An 18,097-nucleotide genomic window follows, 5' to 3' on the forward strand; every position below is an offset into this window, starting at 1 on the left:
GGTCTTGTTGGGACTCACCAGGCATTCTGGTTCCTATCTTGTAGTTGGCTGTGGCTAAGTCAATATTTTGTTTCTGTTCTCCCTTACTCTTCCTTTGGATTCTCACATGAGTTTAAACTTCTTCTGGACCATCTCCTTGGAAAATGAGGCTTTATTCCATCCTTTTGGAGTGATAAGTAGGAAAACGGCACTAACACAGTAGGCAGACCTGGGTGCTCCTGCTGGCTTCATCCGTAATGAGCCACGTGACCCTGCCAAGATAATTTAAGCACTGAGTTATGTCTTTATCAGTCAGATGGTGGTGATTAGTGAACACACTTGAAGAAATCTTGATGAAGATGAGACAGGGATGTTACTTTTGGTCCTCATTATTTTCTCTTTCCCACCCCTATCTTTGTGCTTTCCTTTCAGGGTTTCTCAGTGGAAGGTCAGGAGAATCTGCAGGAGATCCTCAGCAAGCAGCTGCTGCTGTGTCAGTTCCTCATGGCACTGTCCGTTGTCCGGACAGGTGACATTCCTCAGCTGTCTCCTCACCCCAGGACCCACTAGAGGCCAATCTGGACAAGAGCATGTACATGGGTTGGGCTAAGTGAGAAATTTAGGGAAGAAAAGTGTGTAGACTCCCCAAAGTACCCTCTAAAGCTGATTCTAACCTCTTAAATTGCCACTGACTTTTAGTGGACCCAGGTGCTCTGACTTTGCCACTCTTATCCCCTGAAACCTCCTTACTCACTCCTGGAATAGAACTGATGACTGCTGTTGATTTTTTTCCTCTCTAATCCAGGAGGCCACTTCATCTGTAAAACCTTTGACCTGTTCACACCATTCAGCGTGGGGCTTATCTACTTGCTGTACTGCTGCTTTGAACGAGTATGTCTCTTTAAGCCGATTACCAGCCGTCCAGCCAACTCAGAGAGGTGAGGCCTTCCTCTCTTGTAGCCAAACTAGTTGGCTAAATGTCAGAACAGTGAATCCTGGGGCATCTCCCTGGCATGACTTCTCAAGCTACATTAAAAACCTTGACTTCAGGAAAGTGATTATAGACACTGAGAGTCAGGATTTTGGATCTTATTGGTCCCATGATGTGCCAGTTCATCCTCTGTCTCCTTCTCCATGAGCCTTATTCACACATTTATGTAGGAATCCTCAGTTTGCCCCAGGATGGAGAAGGGTGACCAATACTAAGGATGCCTGGAGGGACGTGTGCTGGGAATGGGCAAGGAGGTCACCAATCAGAGGCACTGCTGACACCCCAGCTGGGATGCAGTATGCTCACACAGTGTGAGAGAGGATGCAGCCAGTCAGAATTTCCTGATGACCTGGTTAAAAGCACAGATTTCTGGGCCCCCTCACTGGAAGGTCTGATTTACTAAGTCTGTAATTTAATAGACTCCCCAGGTGATGGTGATGCAGCCAGCCTGGCCCAGGGCAGTTGGGAGACATTGCCATAGACAGTAGAAAGAGCCTAACATAAAAAGGTGGGATTAGAGGTGCACTTCTGCAGCACAGAGAGTCTGTGCTATTCTTTTTGCATAAACTTAAGGCTGAACAGGGAACCTTTTTAGCTTTATGACTCGGTAAGGGATTAGTGGGGAAAGGAATGTGTGTGGAGGAAGTTCTTACTCAGTAGAGAGATGGGGTATCTCTTGGCAGGTATGTGGTGTGCAAGGGCCTAAAAGTGGGCATAGATGACGTGCGGGATTACCTCTTCTCAGTGAATATTAAACTCAACCAGCTGCGGAACACAGATTCTGACGTCAACCTTGTGGTCCCCTTGGAGGTGATCAAGGGAGACCATGAATTTACTGACTACATGATACGGTCCAACGAGAGGTAAGCAAACGGGGTGCTTTTTGCTGGCACTGCTGGGTTATCATGGAAGACCAGAGAATGAAGATCTGAGTGACTGGCTCTTGATATCACTTTGTCAGTTCTGACAGATTGGTAACTGGGATTGCTCTGCTGGTTCCAGGGCTCCCGGGGGCTTTGGTTGCCTCAGGGACCCTCGTCCTGCTCCCATGCCCCATCCTGAGGGCAGCAGGTGAGTCCCTGGGTGGCATGGCCCTGTCCGCAGGAGCCTGAGTGTGGTAAAAAAAAACCTGCGAGGGAGCAGCTTCGCCCTGTGTCTCTGGAGGCAGGAATAATTTCCCTTTAATTGCTCCTGTTTGTAAAAGCCCATCTTAGTTGTTGCCTTATGAAATCCCTTGTCTGGAGGCAGGAGATGAGTGGAAAGGAAGTATACAACACGCTTAGGAAGTTCCTTGTACCAAAACTTTTTTTTTTAAACTGTGCTTTAAGTGAAAGTTTACAGCTCAAGTTAGTTTCTCATGCAAAAATTTATACACACATTGTTATGTGACCCTAGTTGCTCTCTCTGTAATGTGACAGCACACTCCTCCTTTCCACCCCAAATTTCCTGTGTCCATTCAACCAGCTCCTGTCCCTTTCTGCCTTCTCATCTCACCTCCAGACAGAAGCTGCCCATTTAGTCTCATGTGTCTACTTGAACTGAGATGCACACTCTTCACAAGTATCATTTTGTCTTATAGTCCAGTCTAATCTTTGTCTGAAGAGTTGGCTTCAGGAATGGATTTAGCTCTGGGTTAACAGAGAGTCCGGGGGCCATGTCTTCTGGGGTTTGTCTAGTCTCAGTCAGACCATCAAGTCTGGTCTTTTTGCTCGAATTTGAGTTCTGCACCCCACTTTTCTCCTGCTCCGTCAGGGATTCTCTGTTGTGTTCCCTGTCAGGGCGGTCATTGGTGGTAGCCGGGCACCATCTACTTCTTCTGGTCTCAGGCTGATGCAGTCCCTCGTTTATGAGGCCCTTTCTGTCTCTTGGGCTAATATTTTCCTTGTGTCTTTGGTGTTTTTCATTCTCCTTTGCTCCAGGTGGGTTGGGACCAGTTGATGCATCTTAGATGGCTGCTCACTAGCTTTTAAGACTTTGTTATGCCGATTGACCTATCTGGTACCAAAGCTTTTGCCAGTTCATGAGTTCCCCCGGTGGGAGATCTGAATGCTGTTTTTTTTTTTTTTTTTAACATTAATTGACCCACTCCCCTTTTTAGTGGTAATAGTGTAAAGCTGTAGCAGTTGGCGCATTGTTCTCTAAGTGGGCAGGCCTTAGGGAAAGGTTTTTTTTTTTTTTTCATTCTACTTCAGGTAGGGAAAGGTTTTTGAGATAGATTGGAGGATTGTAGTGTAGTAATGAATCAATAGGAAGTGCTTTCTTAGGAGGCCAAGCAGTTGTTGCAAAGGCCATATCAATGGGTCCATTTCCAAGTCTCCCATAGAAGATTGAAGGTATGGGTGACCCTGGAGAATCATAGAAGCGGAGGAAGTCTTTATTTGCGGGGTTGACTTTATCCTGCTCTTTCCCACTTATCCAGCATCGCATGGTATTTTAACTTTCCACAGTACTGCCTCATAAGCTGTCCACTTGATAGTAATGCTCAGCACCAAGGTTGAGTAGATGTTAGACCAGTACGTTATAGATGAGGAAACAGAGGCCCAGGGACCAGCCCAGAATCAGAAAAGCCAGGATTTGGTTCTGGGCTACGTAACAATTGTTGCTGAACCATGCTGCCATCTGCTATGGGTATGCATGGATAAATGGCAAAACTGAACTTCGTAATGCTTGCAGCAGCACAGTGTTTAAGCATGCTGTAACTAATCATTTTTCTTTCTTTCTTTCTTTTTTTTAATTGAGGTATAATTCCATAAGTGAAATGCAGATCTTAAGTGTACATTTCAGTCAGTTTTGACAAATATATATACATATAGCCATATAGCCCACACCCCATCAAGATTTTTTTTTAAAAAAAGCATTTCTATTACCTCAGGAAAATTTCTTTGTGCTCCTACCCAGTTAACCCCCTCACTTTCCCCAAAGTCACCACTCTTCTGATTTTTATCACCACAGGTTAGTTTTGCCATTCTAGAACTTTAGATAAGAATCATACAGTATGCATGTTTGTGCTTTTTTCCCTCAGCATAGTGTTTTTGAGATTCATGCATGTTGCATTAGTTTGTTCCTTTTAATGCTGAGTAGTATTCCATTGTGTGGATAGTATACCACAATTTAGCTGTCCTGACACTTGTGCTGTTTCCAGTTTGGGGCTGTTAGGAATAAAGCTGCTGCATTGTTATGGAAGGTTTTTGGTGTACAGATACTATTTCTGTTGGATAAATACCCTAAGGTAGATGTACGTTTAACTTTTTAATGATGCCATATAATTTTTTAAAGTAGTTGTACCCTTTTATATTCCCTCCAGCAAAGTTTGAGTTCTGATTGCACTACATCCTTGCCAACATTTGGTGTTGTCAGTCTCTGTCACAGTTATATTGGTCTCATTAAATGACACGGGGAGTGTTTCCTCCTCTTTTGTGTTCAGAAATAATTTGTGTAAGAATGGTAGTTTTTCTCCCTTAAGTCTTTGATAGAATTTGATAGTAAAGCCATTTGAGCCTGGATTTTGCTTTCTGGGAAGTTTTTAAATTCAGTTTCTTAACAGGTGTAGAAATCTTCAGATTTTCTGTTTCTTGTAGTGTTTTCAATGAATTTGTGCCTTTCAGTTAATAATGTGCATTCATCTAAGGTGTTGAATTTATTGGCATAAAGTTCATAATATCCCCTTATTATCCTTCAGTGTCTGTAGGATTTAGTAATACTCCTTCCATGTTTCTTTGCGTGGGTAATTTATGTTTTCTCTCTTTTATTCTTGATTAGTTTTGTTAGAGGTTTGTCAATTTTATTAATCTTGTAAAGAACCAACTAGTGACCTGGCACTCTCATTTTTATTATTTCTGTTGTTCTGTTTACTTTGGGCTTAATTTATTCTTCTTTTTCTAGCTTCATTGATTTTACACTTTTCTTCTAATAGATACAGATTTAACGCTATAAATTCCTCTTTAAGGACTGCTTTAGCTGAATCTCAAAAATTTTGATATGTTGTCTTTTCATTATCATATGGTTCAAAATATTTTTTAATTTCCTTTGTGATTTGTCCTTTGATTCATGGATTATTTAGATGTGTGGTATTTAATATCCAGATATTTTGGGATTTTCAAGATATCTTATTAGAATCTATTCTCATTATAGTCAGAGAACGTACTCAGTATGATTTTAATCCTTTGAAATTTATTGAGGCTTGTTTTATGGCTTATATGATCTGTCTTGATGGATAGTCCAACTACTGTTGTTGCTTATAGTTTCTGTACATGTTAATTTGGTCAAGTTGATTCATAGTGTTTTTCACATCTTCTGTATCTTAACTCATGTTTTGACTGCTTATTCTGTCAATTGCCAAGAGAAGGGTATTAAAGTCTTCAACTGTGATTACTCATTTGTCTGTTTTTCCCTTTCATTTTTTCAGTTTTTACTTCTTATATTTAGTATCTTTGTTATTAAGCACATGCACTTTTAAGACTGTTTTGTCTTCTTGATGAATTGACCTTTTATCATTATGAAATATCCTTTATATCTCTAGTAATACTGTTTGTCTTGATGTCTACTTTCCCTGATGGTAATATAGCCACATCAGCTTTCTTATGCTGTTTGCATGGCATGTCTTTTTCTGTCCTTTTATTTTCAACTTGTCTTTGTCTTCATGATTAAAATACGTTTATTGTAAACAACATATTGTTAAGTCTTACCTTTTTATCCAGTTTGACAGTCTCTGCCTTTTAATGGGGGTGTTAGTACACTGATGTTGAATGTAATTATTGCTACATTTGGGTTTAAATCCTGTATCTTGGGGTTTGATTTCTGTTTATCCTGTCTACTTTTTGTTCCTTCCTTTCCTCCTTCTTTTGGGGTGAATTTGGTATTTTTTAGTATTCTTTTTATCTTTTTTTTTTTTAATGACTTTTTGTGTTATTTTTTAGTTGTTGCTGTAGAAATTACAACGTGCACCTTTAATTTATCATATTCTTCCCTCAAAGAAAATTCCAGTACTTCATAAACGGTGTAAGAACCCTTACAACAATATATTTGAATTTTCATCCTCCTACCTTTATGCTTGTTTTCATATAACCCACTTTATATCGTTACTATTTTTATGTTAAAGAGTTGATAATCTTTTAAAGAAATTTTAAAGACACATACGCCTACATGTATACATATAATTATTTTAAAAAGTTTCTTGATGTTTACTGACATTTACCGTTTCTGGTTTTCTTCATTCTTTACTGCAGAAGCAAGTTTCTATCTGGAATATTTTCCCTTTGGCCTAAAAAATTTGTTTTAGCATTCTTTTTGTAGTGAATGTCTGCTAGGGACTAATTCTTTCAGCTTTTATCTCTTTGAAAATGATATATTTCACTTTCATTTTTGAAGGATATTTTCACTGGATATAGAATTTAAGGTTGACAGTTTTTTTCTTTTAGCATTTTAAAGATACTCTTTCATTGTTCTCTGCCTTCCTTGCTTCTGATGAGAAGTTAGCCATTATTCTTTGCATTGTTTCCCTGTGTGTCATGTGTCTTTTTTCTTCTGACTGCTTTCAGGATTTTTTCTTTATTTTTTGTTTTCAGGAGGTTGACTATCATGTGTCTAAATGTGATTTTCACTGTATTTGATCTGCTTGGAATTCACTGAGCTTCTTGAATCTGTGGATTGATTTCATTCATCAATTTGAGAAAATTCTTGGCCATTATCATGTTAATATTTTTTGTCCTATTCTTTCCTCTGCTTCTGGAACTCCAGTTATACTTACATTAAAGTGTTTGATGTTGTCCCACAGATCTCAAATGTTTTTTTCATCTTTTCCCTTCTTTATATTTCAGTTCAGGTTTTTATTGATCTGTCTGTCTTAGGTTCACTGATTCTTTCCTCTGCTGTGTTCAATCTGATGATAAACTCATCAAAATAATTCTTTACTCCTGATATCATATTTTTCATTTCTAGAATTTTCATTCGCCTTTTTAAGAAATAATTTCTGTATCACTGCTGAAGTTCTCCATAATTTTATACTTGTCCATCTTTTCCACTAGACCCTTTAGTGTGCTTATCACAGTTATTTTAAATGCCCTATCTGATAATTCCAACATTTGGGCCATCTCTGGGACTAGTTCTGTTGGACTCTTTTCTGTCCTGTCAGTGAGTCACACTTTCTGGCGTCTTCATGTGTCTGTCTCGTAATTTTTGATTGAATGCCAGATGTGTAAAAGAGTAGTAGAAACTAAAGTGGGTTATCGTTATGCTCAGAGAAGGGTGGTTGTTATTGTAGGTGAGTTGAGTTAGTCTAGTCTGTAGTTGAACTGGATCTGGGCTTTGTTGTTGCTTTATTTAGAATCAGTTCACCACTGCTTTCAAATTATTTACGGGTGGGATGAGAACTTTTTGTTTAGCAGGTATCTGAGTGCCTGGAGGGTTTGATTTAGTTCTTCTGCCCTACCCTCAGTCTTCAGCAGGCCCCATGTACCTGTACCTCGGGGTGCGGTGGAGAGGGATGCTCTCTCAGCTTTCCAGCCCCTCCCCCAAATACAGATGGCCAGTGATCCAACTAAACTTGTCTGTCCTGATGTCTTTTGGCTATCTTTTTGGTAATCCTGCTGAGGTCAAATAATTTCTTTTTCTTCTAGCCACTGCGGTGTGCAGATCAAAGCTCTGGCCAAAATCCATGCCTTTGTTCAAGACACGTGAGTGTTACCCACTTTCCAGAATTCACGTATTTTAAAGGAAGATCTTGTTTGCGCCTCCCCCTGAGCTCTATTGCATTTCAACAGACATTAAAAAACAGTTATTCTTTCATCTTATACTGTGCTGTGGTCTGTGAAGGATGCCAGAGAAACATATGGCATGAACTTTGCTCTTGAAAAGTTTACATTGTCTTTGGGCAGATAAGAGTAAGCCAGGGAGAGGATACAGGAAAAGTTATTAACAGTGTATTAGAGGTGTAGACTGGCGTAGCATGAGTAGAATACATGTTATTCAGGGGGCATGAAGAGATAGGCCTAGTCAAGGAAAACCTCTGGTAGGAGGTGAGCATAAGCTAATTCAGCATTGCGAGGCATAGTGACATCCTCTGGGATGGGCTTAATGTGGCCTGTTTCAGCAGAGGGGGAGCCAGATGTGCTGATAGGTGATTGGAAGAAGGGCGTGGAGGGATCCTGGCATCTGGGGTAGTCAGGAGGGCAGTCTTCTCCCTTCCTATTGTGGTGGAAATGGGAGGGAATCCCACTCTGTGTGCATCTGAGCTCCTGTCTTCTAAGAGTCAGGGCTGTGTAAGTGTCATAAGCACGCTAGGCTAATGGCCTCTGTGTGTGCATGCACGTGCTCACTCATGCAGGCCTCTCCTCCGTGGGGTTCTGAGGGGCATGCAGGGTAGGGTCGTTGTGCTTCTTGGAGGTTTTAACCACTTACTGGCTTTGTTTTTCTAGAACCCTGAGTGAGCCTCGGCAGGCAGAGATCCGGAAAGAGTGCCTCCGACTCTGGGGTGTAAGCATTTCCCCCAGACCTTTGGTGCTCTAGGGCAGGGGAGCTGTAAAGAAGAATGTCTTCGTAGGGTCTCCTCAGCCCAAAAATATCTGTCTACCCTCACAGGATTCCAGGGCTAGCTGTCTCAGCATTGTTGGGAGTTACCTCCTTGACCATTTCACTGCCAGTTTGGCCTTGCAGCTGGGTCAGAAAATACAAGGGGTGGACAGGCTTCATTTTGCTGCTCGTGGCCCTGCCACTGGAGTGTCCATTGGGTGTGCTTCCATAGGGTCTGAAAGGGATTGGTGACTAAATTTCCCACCTCCATCCCCTTCATTCTGTCCTCCTTTGTTTTATGTCATTTTCTCTTCCCCAGTCGGAATCTATCCTCTTGCCCCCATACACGCCCACACAGCCTTGGCCAAAACGGCATTTGAAAATCAGAGTTCTGTGCTGTCTTATTTCAGATCCCAGACCAAGCTCGGGTTGCTCCTTCTTCCTCAGACCCAAAATCTAAGTTCTTTGAGCTAATCCAGGTAAGTTTGGTACCTGTGGTGGGAATAAGAAGTTAAAGAGACCTAACCATAGATGTGGAAGGTATCACTGAAACCCCCAGGTGCCTGGCCTCTGGAGGGCTTGTGCAGGTCTCACTCCTGGCTTCCAGGGACTGGACTGATGCTGCCTCAGTTAGGAAGCTTTGGGCTGGGGGTCTGGAGTTCCCCAAGAGCCCATCAGGTTGCCTGATGATTCTCATTCTGAGATATACTTGTGCTTAACATTCCTGCTGCCCAGAGGTGGTGCTGCTTCTCATGCTGTGTGGAGTGTGGTGTGGTTCTAAGCAGGGCAGCTGGGCAGAGAGCCAGTAAGGGGCTGCCAGAGTAGCTCTGCAGTGGGGTCAGGCCTAACCGCAGGTTCCCTGTCCTGTTTCTCGTAAGCCAGTCCTTGAAGTTCTTCTGCCTTCTGTTTTTCCTACTGCTCGACCTCCAGCTTTTCCCTAGATCTCAGTTAAATCTGGCCCAGAACATGGGCCATTGTGCTGGTTTTGTGAGGGCCGGGGACTAGAGAATGAGGTTTAGGATGGCCTTAGAAGAACACCATATGTACATTTTTCTCATTGGGGTGGAGAGATCACTTAACTGCTCTCAAACCAACTGCCGGAGAATCCTTGCCTTCAGTTTTATTGAAGGGTCAGCTTTTGTATTCTGATGACATTGCCGTATAGCTCTGCTAAATCGATCTGTACTTGGGGACTCGGTGTTCTTTCTTTTTCCGGCCTATCCTAATAGGTCCTAAAGGAACACTCCAAGCAGGAGGAAATAGATCCCATTTAGTGCGTGGTTAGGTAGAGAAGGGGGCGCAGGGGAACACAATCCAGAGAGCAAGTGCTTCCCCTCCCTTAACCTCTCCCAGCCTACCCCCACCCCTGTGCAGGCACCCATATTGGGTGCCTGTCCCTTCCCAAAACGCAGCAGTTTTTTCCTTGACCCACGGCTGCAGGGCACTGAGATTGACATCTTCAGCTACAAGCCCACACTACTCACCTCCAAAACCCTGGAGAAGATCCGCCCTGTGTTTGACTACCGCTGCATGGTGTCTGGCAGTGAGCAGAAGTTCCTCATTGGCCTGGGGGTAAGTCTGCAGCTGGCTCCCTACCCAGCTTGGATGGCTGAGCTCTCCGCTCTGTCTGTGGTACCTGGACAGCTGCCTGCCACATTGGGTGCATGTTCTTTTGGGCATGTACTTTCTCAGCCAGGAGCTGGGGCTTGTCTTGTCTTGGACAGTCCTTGGTCTCAGTGCAGATATTTCTTGTAACTTCATTTCCTTTTCTCTTCTGAGTTAGTCAGGTGTCATTCATTCATTCTTTCACTTATTCATGTATTTGTTTATTCAAATTTATGCCAGGCATTAGTCTTACCTGCCTCTGTTGCATCGCTGAAGGGAACACTCCCCCGTGTCTTGTGATATGGCGCTTCCCAGGCTAGCAGAATGGCCAGCAGGCTCATCTGGCTTGGGCACATGTAGCCACTTCTTTGCAACACCACTCCACCCCATGCCATGCCCTGTGTTGCAAAGACACTATGTGTCCTTACCCTGGGGCCCTTGGAGTGTAAAATGAGGTGGGGGAAAGCTTTGGTAGTGCTATATTTTACTTCATTGGGTGAAGTTATTCCTTCTTTCAGCTCTGACTTGTCTTTCTACATAATTTAACCTCTTCCTTCTCATTTACTGCCTGCACCCTCTCACACTTTCTTTTCTCCTTTTACTTTTCTCTCCTCGTGTATGCTTTCTGGACCCTTCACCAGACCCACCCCAGACATACACCAAACTCGATCTTTCTTGAGGGCCCCAATCATAGACTGTGCCTTTGGAATGGTGGACCTTATTGCATTGGGACTGTTCCCTACCAAAAGAACAAGCCAGAACCTCTACTCTTCTGCTGAGGCAGTGAAGGATGACACTGCCATTGTCACTGAAGTATAACTTAGATTAATCTCAGCTAGACATTTTTTGCTGACATTTCACAAACTCATCATCAGCTTGTAGCCACCAGTTAAGAGACTTTTTTTGAGAACTGAGCCTTTCACCCCTTAGTTTCCATGCCTGTCTGACCTGATCTTTTCTCTCTGCCTGTAGAAGTCCCAGATCTACACGTGGGATGGGCGCCAATCAGACCGATGGGTCAAGCTAGACCTGAAGACAGAGCTACCCCGGGACACTCTGCTGTCTGTGGAGATTGTCCATGAGCTGAAAGGGGAGGTCAGAGGTGGTTCTGCTCACGTGTTCTTACCCTGCCAGCTGGGGGACTGGGCACTGCTAAGCCTGGCCCTTTGTCCTGAGTTAACTTGGTTACATTGTGTGTGGTGGTTGCCAGGGCCCAGCGCTGGGGGTTGGCTGTGTAGTTTTTCCTTCTCTCTCCTTGAGCAGTTACTCTAAGCCACAGCATACTCCAGGAGGAAAGACCATGGTCTCCATGTGTGTAGGAGGAGCCTGTGATTATCTCCGTTCATGGAGGGCCTGGTGGGCTTGCTTGGTGTTGTTTTAGCAGCTGATTTATTTTTTGACCACGGATCCCTGGGAAAGAAGTTACTTATTATTTCCCAGGAGCTTTGGGTATTATAGCCATATGGGTGACATTTGGAACTGTCATTGGGAGCAGTTGGCACAGGGTGGGAAGCCAGGCCCTGAGCTGGAGCACCATGACAGCAGCAGCCTCACTGGGTTTGAAGTTCAAGGGGGCTTGTCACCCAAAGCCTCAAATTTCCCTCTGCTCCGAAGCCCAGGCCAGTCTGGTGCTGAGAATCAGCTGGGAGGGAGGCAAGAGAAATACCTGTGTTTAGAGCCCTGCCTTGCCTTGGCTGTGGGTGGAAAGGAGCCAGTATGACATGGTGGGCAGAGTAGGCAAAGGCCAATGTCTTGCAGGGTGGCAACGTACTTGTCCTTTTAGGGGAAGGCCCAGCGGAAGATTAGTGCCATCCACATCCTCGATGTCCTCGTGCTGAATGGCAGCGACGTGAGGGAGCAGCACTTTAACCAGCGGTCTGACCCGGGCCCCGGAGTGGGAGGGTAGAGGTGGGCCCACAAGCTCGGTGGGCAGCAAGCCTCCAAGGCTGGGCCCCTTGCTTAACTGGCCTTCTCTGTCCAAACACGTCCTTAGCTTTCCTCTCTCACCCACTGGCTGGTCACAAAAGCAGGGTAAAAAATTGATGTTGCCACTTCAGAGTTTGCTAGGGCTTGGGTCTTGGTTGCCATCAATACCAACTCACTCCATTTTGCCACAGCTGCTCAGATCAGAGGTGACTTTTATATTAAGGTTGAGCAAGAGGGCGTCCTTGTGGAAAGATAGGGTCTTCTCTGAAGAATGTAGCTTGTGCTTGGGTGGTCCCGTTTAAGGCAGTTCATCTGAGTGGGTGCACTATAGTATCTGGGGTTTGAGGTGAAGAGGCAGACAGATACAGTAAAGATGATGTTCTAGTGGAGGTGACTGAGCACAGCTGAAGACACACTTCTGGAAAACCAACCAATACATCCTGAAATTAGAAGTCAAATTCCAGGAAGAGGAGAGGGCCTGAAAAAAGATGTTAGTGGAGGAGGGCAGGGTGGGCTTCCCGGAGGACATGAGTGCTGCCTCTTGGAGCAGTTTTGCTGTAGACTGGGGAGTGTTCTCCCACTGGCACTGTGAAAATGCCTGGGGGATATGGGTGCTGGTGGACCTTTGCTTGCCTCTGAGACACACTGTTTGCATTGTAGAATTCAGCTTGCTGAGAAATTTGTGAAAGCTGTTTCCAAGCCTAGTCGGCCTGACATGAATCCCATCAGGTGAGCATATCTCTTCCATCCCCACTCACCCCTCCCTGTTGCTTCTTTCTGGTAGGCAGCCCCTTGGCCCCAGATTATGTCCTCAGCCTGCCTGTCACAGTGGGTGACCCTCCACAGGCGGAGATGCATTCCTGCCATTAAGGCACACCTGAGCATCCTTATTTAAGGTGCACGTGCTTCTGAGCTCACTAATATACCTTGTGAATCTCCCATTCATGCCTGGTTATCATTAGCATATCACCCCCCCCCCCTTTTTTTTTCCCAGGTAAGAGAAATTGCTGAGGGAATGAGAGTTTTAAATGTGAAAAAAGGAGGATGGTTTGAGGGAGTGGGGCCCTGGTACTTGAGGAGAATGACCAGGGCTGCCATGTTAGGTAGTATGAAACTTCCAGGCCCCTCGGGGGTGAGGAGGTCAGGAACAGAGTCAGGGAGAAGGTGACAGAGAACAAGCTTTTCCAGGGTCGGCCACGGTCTGAGGTTATGACCAGAAGGGCATTGCCTAGCCCTGCTGCTTGGCACGTCATACTCTTGGAGTCTCAGGTGTCTCCATTTACCTATTAACAAAATAATTTTTATTGTTCTTTTTAATGTAGATTTACTTAAGTAAAATTAAATTTAAGATGAAGAATACATTTTATAGGTGTCATCTGAAAGTCCAAAAGCAATTTCTGTCTGCCCTTTAAAATGTCCTATATGCCAGTCCTGAAAGGCAGCTTCCAAGGACCCTGACTCTGATGCTTGTGGTCGGGTTACTGGGTCTCTGGGGATGTTTCCCAGTAGCAGCTCCAAAGGCATGTTCAAGGGCTCCCCAGAGGCAGGGGACTGGGCCTCAGATAGGAGGCCTGCCTCCCCACCCCCAGGAAGCCTTTGACCTCTCTCCATCCCTCTACCTGCAGGGTGAAGGAGGTGTACAGGCTGGAGGAGATGGAGAAGATTTTTGTCAGGTGAGAGACTCAACCAGGTAGCTCAGGATTTGAGAGGTGTTGGAGCTATAGCATCACTATGAATTACAGTCGACTCAGTGGCAATGGGTTTGGTTTTTTCTGGAGGGGTTGGGGGCAGTGGTGTGGCAGTGCCCAGGATTCATTCCGTGTTATTTGTAGAGATGAACTGGGGTGGGGTGGTGGATTGGCCCTGGCAGGCTGCCTCTCCCCCCACCTCACTTGCCTCAGTGTGGCTGTGCTGCAGCCAAGAGCCCCCCAACTGAGCGCTGATTCAGCACCCTGTCAGGAGTAGAGCAGGGCTGTGTGTGTCAGGCAGAAATACGGGCTCATTGATGCTGTAATAGTTACGATTGTCCCTGTGAGGGACAGAGCAGCAAGCTGCTCAAAACACCATAAATCCCAGCTCCTGGTGCTGACAGAGAGATTGAGCCCGGAGGGGTAGAGGGAGCATAAACACTCCCTCTTATTCTTAGCGGTATGTGGGGCATTCCCAGATCTGTGGGTCTGATCCTGGGGGTGTGTGTGTGTGTGCTCTGGTCACCAGGGAGTTGGCTGGTATCTGCTCTCCTGGCTGTGTTTTACTGCAGACTGTTCAGTGGCCACAGTAATGCCATGGGTGATGGACTGAAGACCCAGTGGCACCTGTGGTCCCTGATCTCACCCTCGCTGGTGTCACCTTAAAACCCCCAAACAGCAGTAACACAGCAGGATCATCTGCCCCTCCCTACCTCCATTTCTTGATTGGGAGTTGAGAGCCTGAGTTCTAAACCCAATACTGCCACTAACAAACTTGCTGTGTGGCCTGGAGCAGCTCACTGAAGTCTTCATGCCTCAGTTTCTTCTTACATTGAACGGGATAAAATATTCTAGTTGGTGTGATTTTGATGCTAACCAGAGACTAACGTTCATACTTTCTCTCACATGCACACACTTGTACTTCCTGTCTGCACGCCTCCTCGGGGCAATCAGGTTAGAGATGAAGATCATCAAGGGTTCTGGTGGCACACCCAAGCTCAGCTACACAGGGCGGGACGACCGGCACTTTGTTCCCACTGGCCTCTACATCGTCAGGACAGTGAATGGTGGGTGAGGAGTGACTGCCCTCCCCCACCCCCACCCTCTTCTTCGCCAGCCAGGGCGATTGCCCAGACCTACCTGAGCCAGGCTAAACGTCCCACCAAGGCAGGTAGCAGCAGGGCTGGCAGTTCACTGAGGTGTATGTTGGGGTGACCGTGTTCCCTGAGCTCTTCTGTTCTTTCGTGTGCCTTGGGGGTTGGGTTGGGGTGGGGAGAGGGAGCCCAACCTGTATATGTGCACATGAGGCAGTGGGAAGGGCCTTCTTGGTGGGCAGCCACAGATCCTGAAAGTCACACTTAGCCTCTTGTCAATTTGGATCCCTGGTAGCGTTCCTTTCTTCAGTGCCCTCTGGCTAACAGAGTCCCAGTCCCTCTGCCAGGGGCCCAGGGATGTAGCCCTGATGGCAGGTTGGCAGGACTGGGGCTGGGCTGTGGAGAAGTAGTCATCCTCCTGGACCCCCTTTGACTGGTGGTGAGGACTGCATCCTCACAGCTCTTCCGCGCCTGCCTTCTAGGGAGGGGGTAGTGGAGAGGCATTGCCCCTACAGTGGCAGAGCTGTCCCCCACGGGTACTTTGTGTCCTTTCTGGGCTCCTTTCCCTCTTCCTCCTATCAGAGCCATGGACTATGGCATTCAGCAAAAGCTTTAAGAGGAAGTTCTTCTACAATAAGAGAACCAAGACCTCTACCTACGTCCTGCCTACAGACTCCATTGCTCCATTTCAGTGAGTAGCCCTCCTCCAGGCCTGCCCCTTCTGCAGCCCCAGGTATTACTACCAGGACATGCTCTGTGTTCTGAGACTGATGGGCTGCCCTTGCAGCGGCTCCCCTGGGTGGGCAGGCTGTGTTCCTGTTGGGACTACCCTCCTCCCCGCAGGGGTGGGGATGGTGGCCCGCTGCAGGTCATGGCTGGGCCTGAGTAGTAAACTTCCTGAGAGGAGCTGTGATGCCAGGCCCTGCCGTGATGGTTGGGAGTCCTGGGTGTGAAATCATCTGCTCAGGAAGTAGCCCCTGCTTGCGGGATGTTCTGACACTGACCCTATGATGGGAACATGCTGAGGGCCCACAGCGTTGTCCCTTGGATGCAGGACCCCAGCCCTCCCTTGTCAGGACCCAGTGTCTGTTTACCAGATTGTTGGTCACAGGTTTTGACAGCAGCCCACAGCCCTAATGTGCCTATAATTAGCCATCGACACTTGTTTCTGTCACCACACTAATACTGTTTATTAGAGCAGCAGTGACAGATAAACCAGAAATATGAGTAATTGTAAGAATCTACTTGGATGCAGTTAGCTGCAGCAGCTGTTTGTTGGGAAAAACTCGGTTCTGCAAGGCAGGAAGAAGGAGTAGAGGCCTTTTGGCTGCCAGAGGGAAGACCCCAAATTGGAGTCCTTGGCAGACTCTCCTCACCCTTCACCAGCCTTGAAGGACACCCAAGTCACTGCTGCCAGGTGTGTGACAGTGGTCTATTGGTCCTACTCCACCTGGGTGCAGCCTCTGACCTCTTCCCCTCCCTCTCCTCCTTCCCAGCGTCTGCTACTTTAGCCGGCTCTTCTGGGAGTGGGGGGATGGCATACGTGTGCACGACTCCCAGAAGCCCCAGGACCCGGACAAGCTGTCCAAGGAGGATGTCCTGTCCTTCATCCAGACACACAGCGCCTGAGGACCTCAGGCTGCCCACCCCTGCTGCCTGCCCTGCCACTCACTAGGCAGGGTGCTCTGTGCCTGGGTCCCCAGTGCTGGCTTTCCTCCTCCTCTTGGAATGAGATTGCAGCGCATGGTCACTGCAGCCTGGCCATGAGGGGGGTGGCCTCCTTGTCATCTCCCCTGAAGAGCGCAGTCAGGGGCCTTCAGAGGACACTCACACGTTCTTTCTGGGACACCTTTTGGGCTCCTCTGTCCAGGGACAAGCCTGGGAACTGTTCCCCCTGCCAGAACTCAGCCTGAAGGAAGCTGCCCCTGCGGTGGGTTTGAGGTCAGTGCCCTGGGCACATGGGGCTGGTGGAGGAAGTGTCGGAGAGTGGCAGGGCTTGGGCTCAGCTGTTCTCTCCTGTATCCTGTAGACTCACTTTTCTGAGTTCCATGCACTGCCCCTGAGGGTGGCCATGCCCCTGCTTTGCCCAACTTTTTATTGGGCGAACCCTGAGCAGGGGGAGGCCCACTGTCGTGAGCTGGCCAGGAGGAGCTGCTGTGTAAATCAAGGCTTTGTTTCTTTGAACTTCCTCTGTTTTGATGCCAAGTTGGTGATTTTCTTGTCTCCTCACCACGTACCATGTCCTGGCCTTCCCTGGAGTTCTTCCCAGCCTGGACCTCTGACAGTCCCGGCAGGCCGGGAAGGGAGGAGTGTGGGTCCCACGTCCCTGACCTCACATCTGGACCAGGTAGTGCCTTCTCTGGTACTGGACGTGACTGCCTTCTGGGGTTGGAGAGCCTTCCTGAGCCCCATCCCCTTTCATCCAAACCTTGGGCAGCTCTAGAAGGGGAGGATGCAGCTTGAAGATCTGCCATCTTCTCTCCTCCAGCAGCAGTGGCCCCACCAGTAACAGAGGGCACCTCTGGAGTTTGGGTCAGTGCCCAGCCATCTGGCAATCATGGCGCCACCATTGGCCATAGCTGGCCTAGGGCCTTGGCAGAATTCTGAGAGCCAGAGCAGCTCCTCGCCACCCTTTTCCCTCCTTTGTTTTTCTTCCTCAATAGGAGATACAATCTGCTTTCCTTTGTCCTTATGTGGACACTCCCATTTCCTCTATCTTGGCGGAGGCAGAGGGAAGAGGGGAGGCTGGGCAGTAGCTTTTGGGGACAGGGGAGGGCATCTGTGGTTGTTTTTAATGGGAAATACCTCTCAGAGATGCTCCCTAGGGCCTCCCTAGGGCCCCATTCCAGTGCTAGACTGGTTTCCATGGAGATAGTGCACCGTATCTCCCGAGAGGTTGGAATCGACTCCATCGTGGGGGTCTTCCAGCCAGCATCCAGCGCCACCCCCGCTCCCCCCTAGCTGGCAGCAGCACTGCTGAGATGTTGTATTTCCACCCAATTCTGGGTATATCGTGTGTCTTGCAAAATCTTGGGTCATTAAAGATAAACATATTTTTATTGCCTGTGTGGCTCTGTGCTGGGGCTGCTGCTGTTTGTCCTTGGTGCTTTGTGGTCTGGGACTGGCTTGGATGAAATAGCCTGGGGTGAAGGTGAAGGGGAAGGAGCTCAACTCAGAGAAGAGAGAGGGGAGACGGTTTGTTTAATCAGAGCTTGGTCCAAGCTGCTAGGCGCAGGGCTCCCAGGGCTGCTGCTCGCCGCTAGAGAGGGCACCCAAGTAGGCATCAGATGGGATAATGAAGGACCCAC

General features: G+C 47.1%; 1 protein-coding gene across 2 annotated transcripts in view; it reads left to right on the top strand.

Moving 5' to 3' along the window:
* The window catches only part of CMTR1 (cap methyltransferase 1), a 48,430-nt gene extending 30,582 nt beyond the window's left edge, over positions 1-17,848 (top strand). Inside the window, exons 11-24 of one of the 2 annotated variants that reach the window (XM_004379419.2) lie at positions 412-508; positions 785-917; positions 1,654-1,833; positions 7,585-7,641; positions 8,383-8,440; positions 8,887-8,955; positions 9,917-10,048; positions 11,054-11,176; positions 11,865-11,956; positions 12,668-12,736; positions 13,633-13,680; positions 14,650-14,762; positions 15,372-15,480; positions 16,286-17,848. In XM_004379419.2, coding sequence (XP_004379476.1) covers positions 412-508; positions 785-917; positions 1,654-1,833; positions 7,585-7,641; positions 8,383-8,440; positions 8,887-8,955; positions 9,917-10,048; positions 11,054-11,176; positions 11,865-11,956; positions 12,668-12,736; positions 13,633-13,680; positions 14,650-14,762; positions 15,372-15,480; positions 16,286-16,418 — 1,413 coding nt within the window. In that variant the 3' untranslated portion in view covers positions 16,419-17,848. Of the gene's footprint in view, positions 1-411; positions 509-784; positions 918-1,653; positions 1,834-7,584; positions 7,642-8,382; positions 8,441-8,886; positions 8,956-9,916; positions 10,049-11,053; positions 11,177-11,864; positions 11,957-12,667; positions 12,737-13,632; positions 13,681-14,649; positions 14,763-15,371; positions 15,481-16,044; positions 16,129-16,285 lie in introns of those variants that run through there. The other variant, XM_023734149.1, reaches the window with a different exon arrangement.
* The last annotated feature ends 249 nt before the right edge of the window (positions 17,849-18,097 follow it).

Source organism: Trichechus manatus, unplaced genomic scaffold (genome assembly GCF_000243295.1).
Source record: "Trichechus manatus latirostris isolate Lorelei unplaced genomic scaffold, TriManLat1.0 scaffold00065, whole genome shotgun sequence".
NCBI lineage: Eukaryota > Metazoa > Chordata > Mammalia > Sirenia > Trichechidae > Trichechus > Trichechus manatus.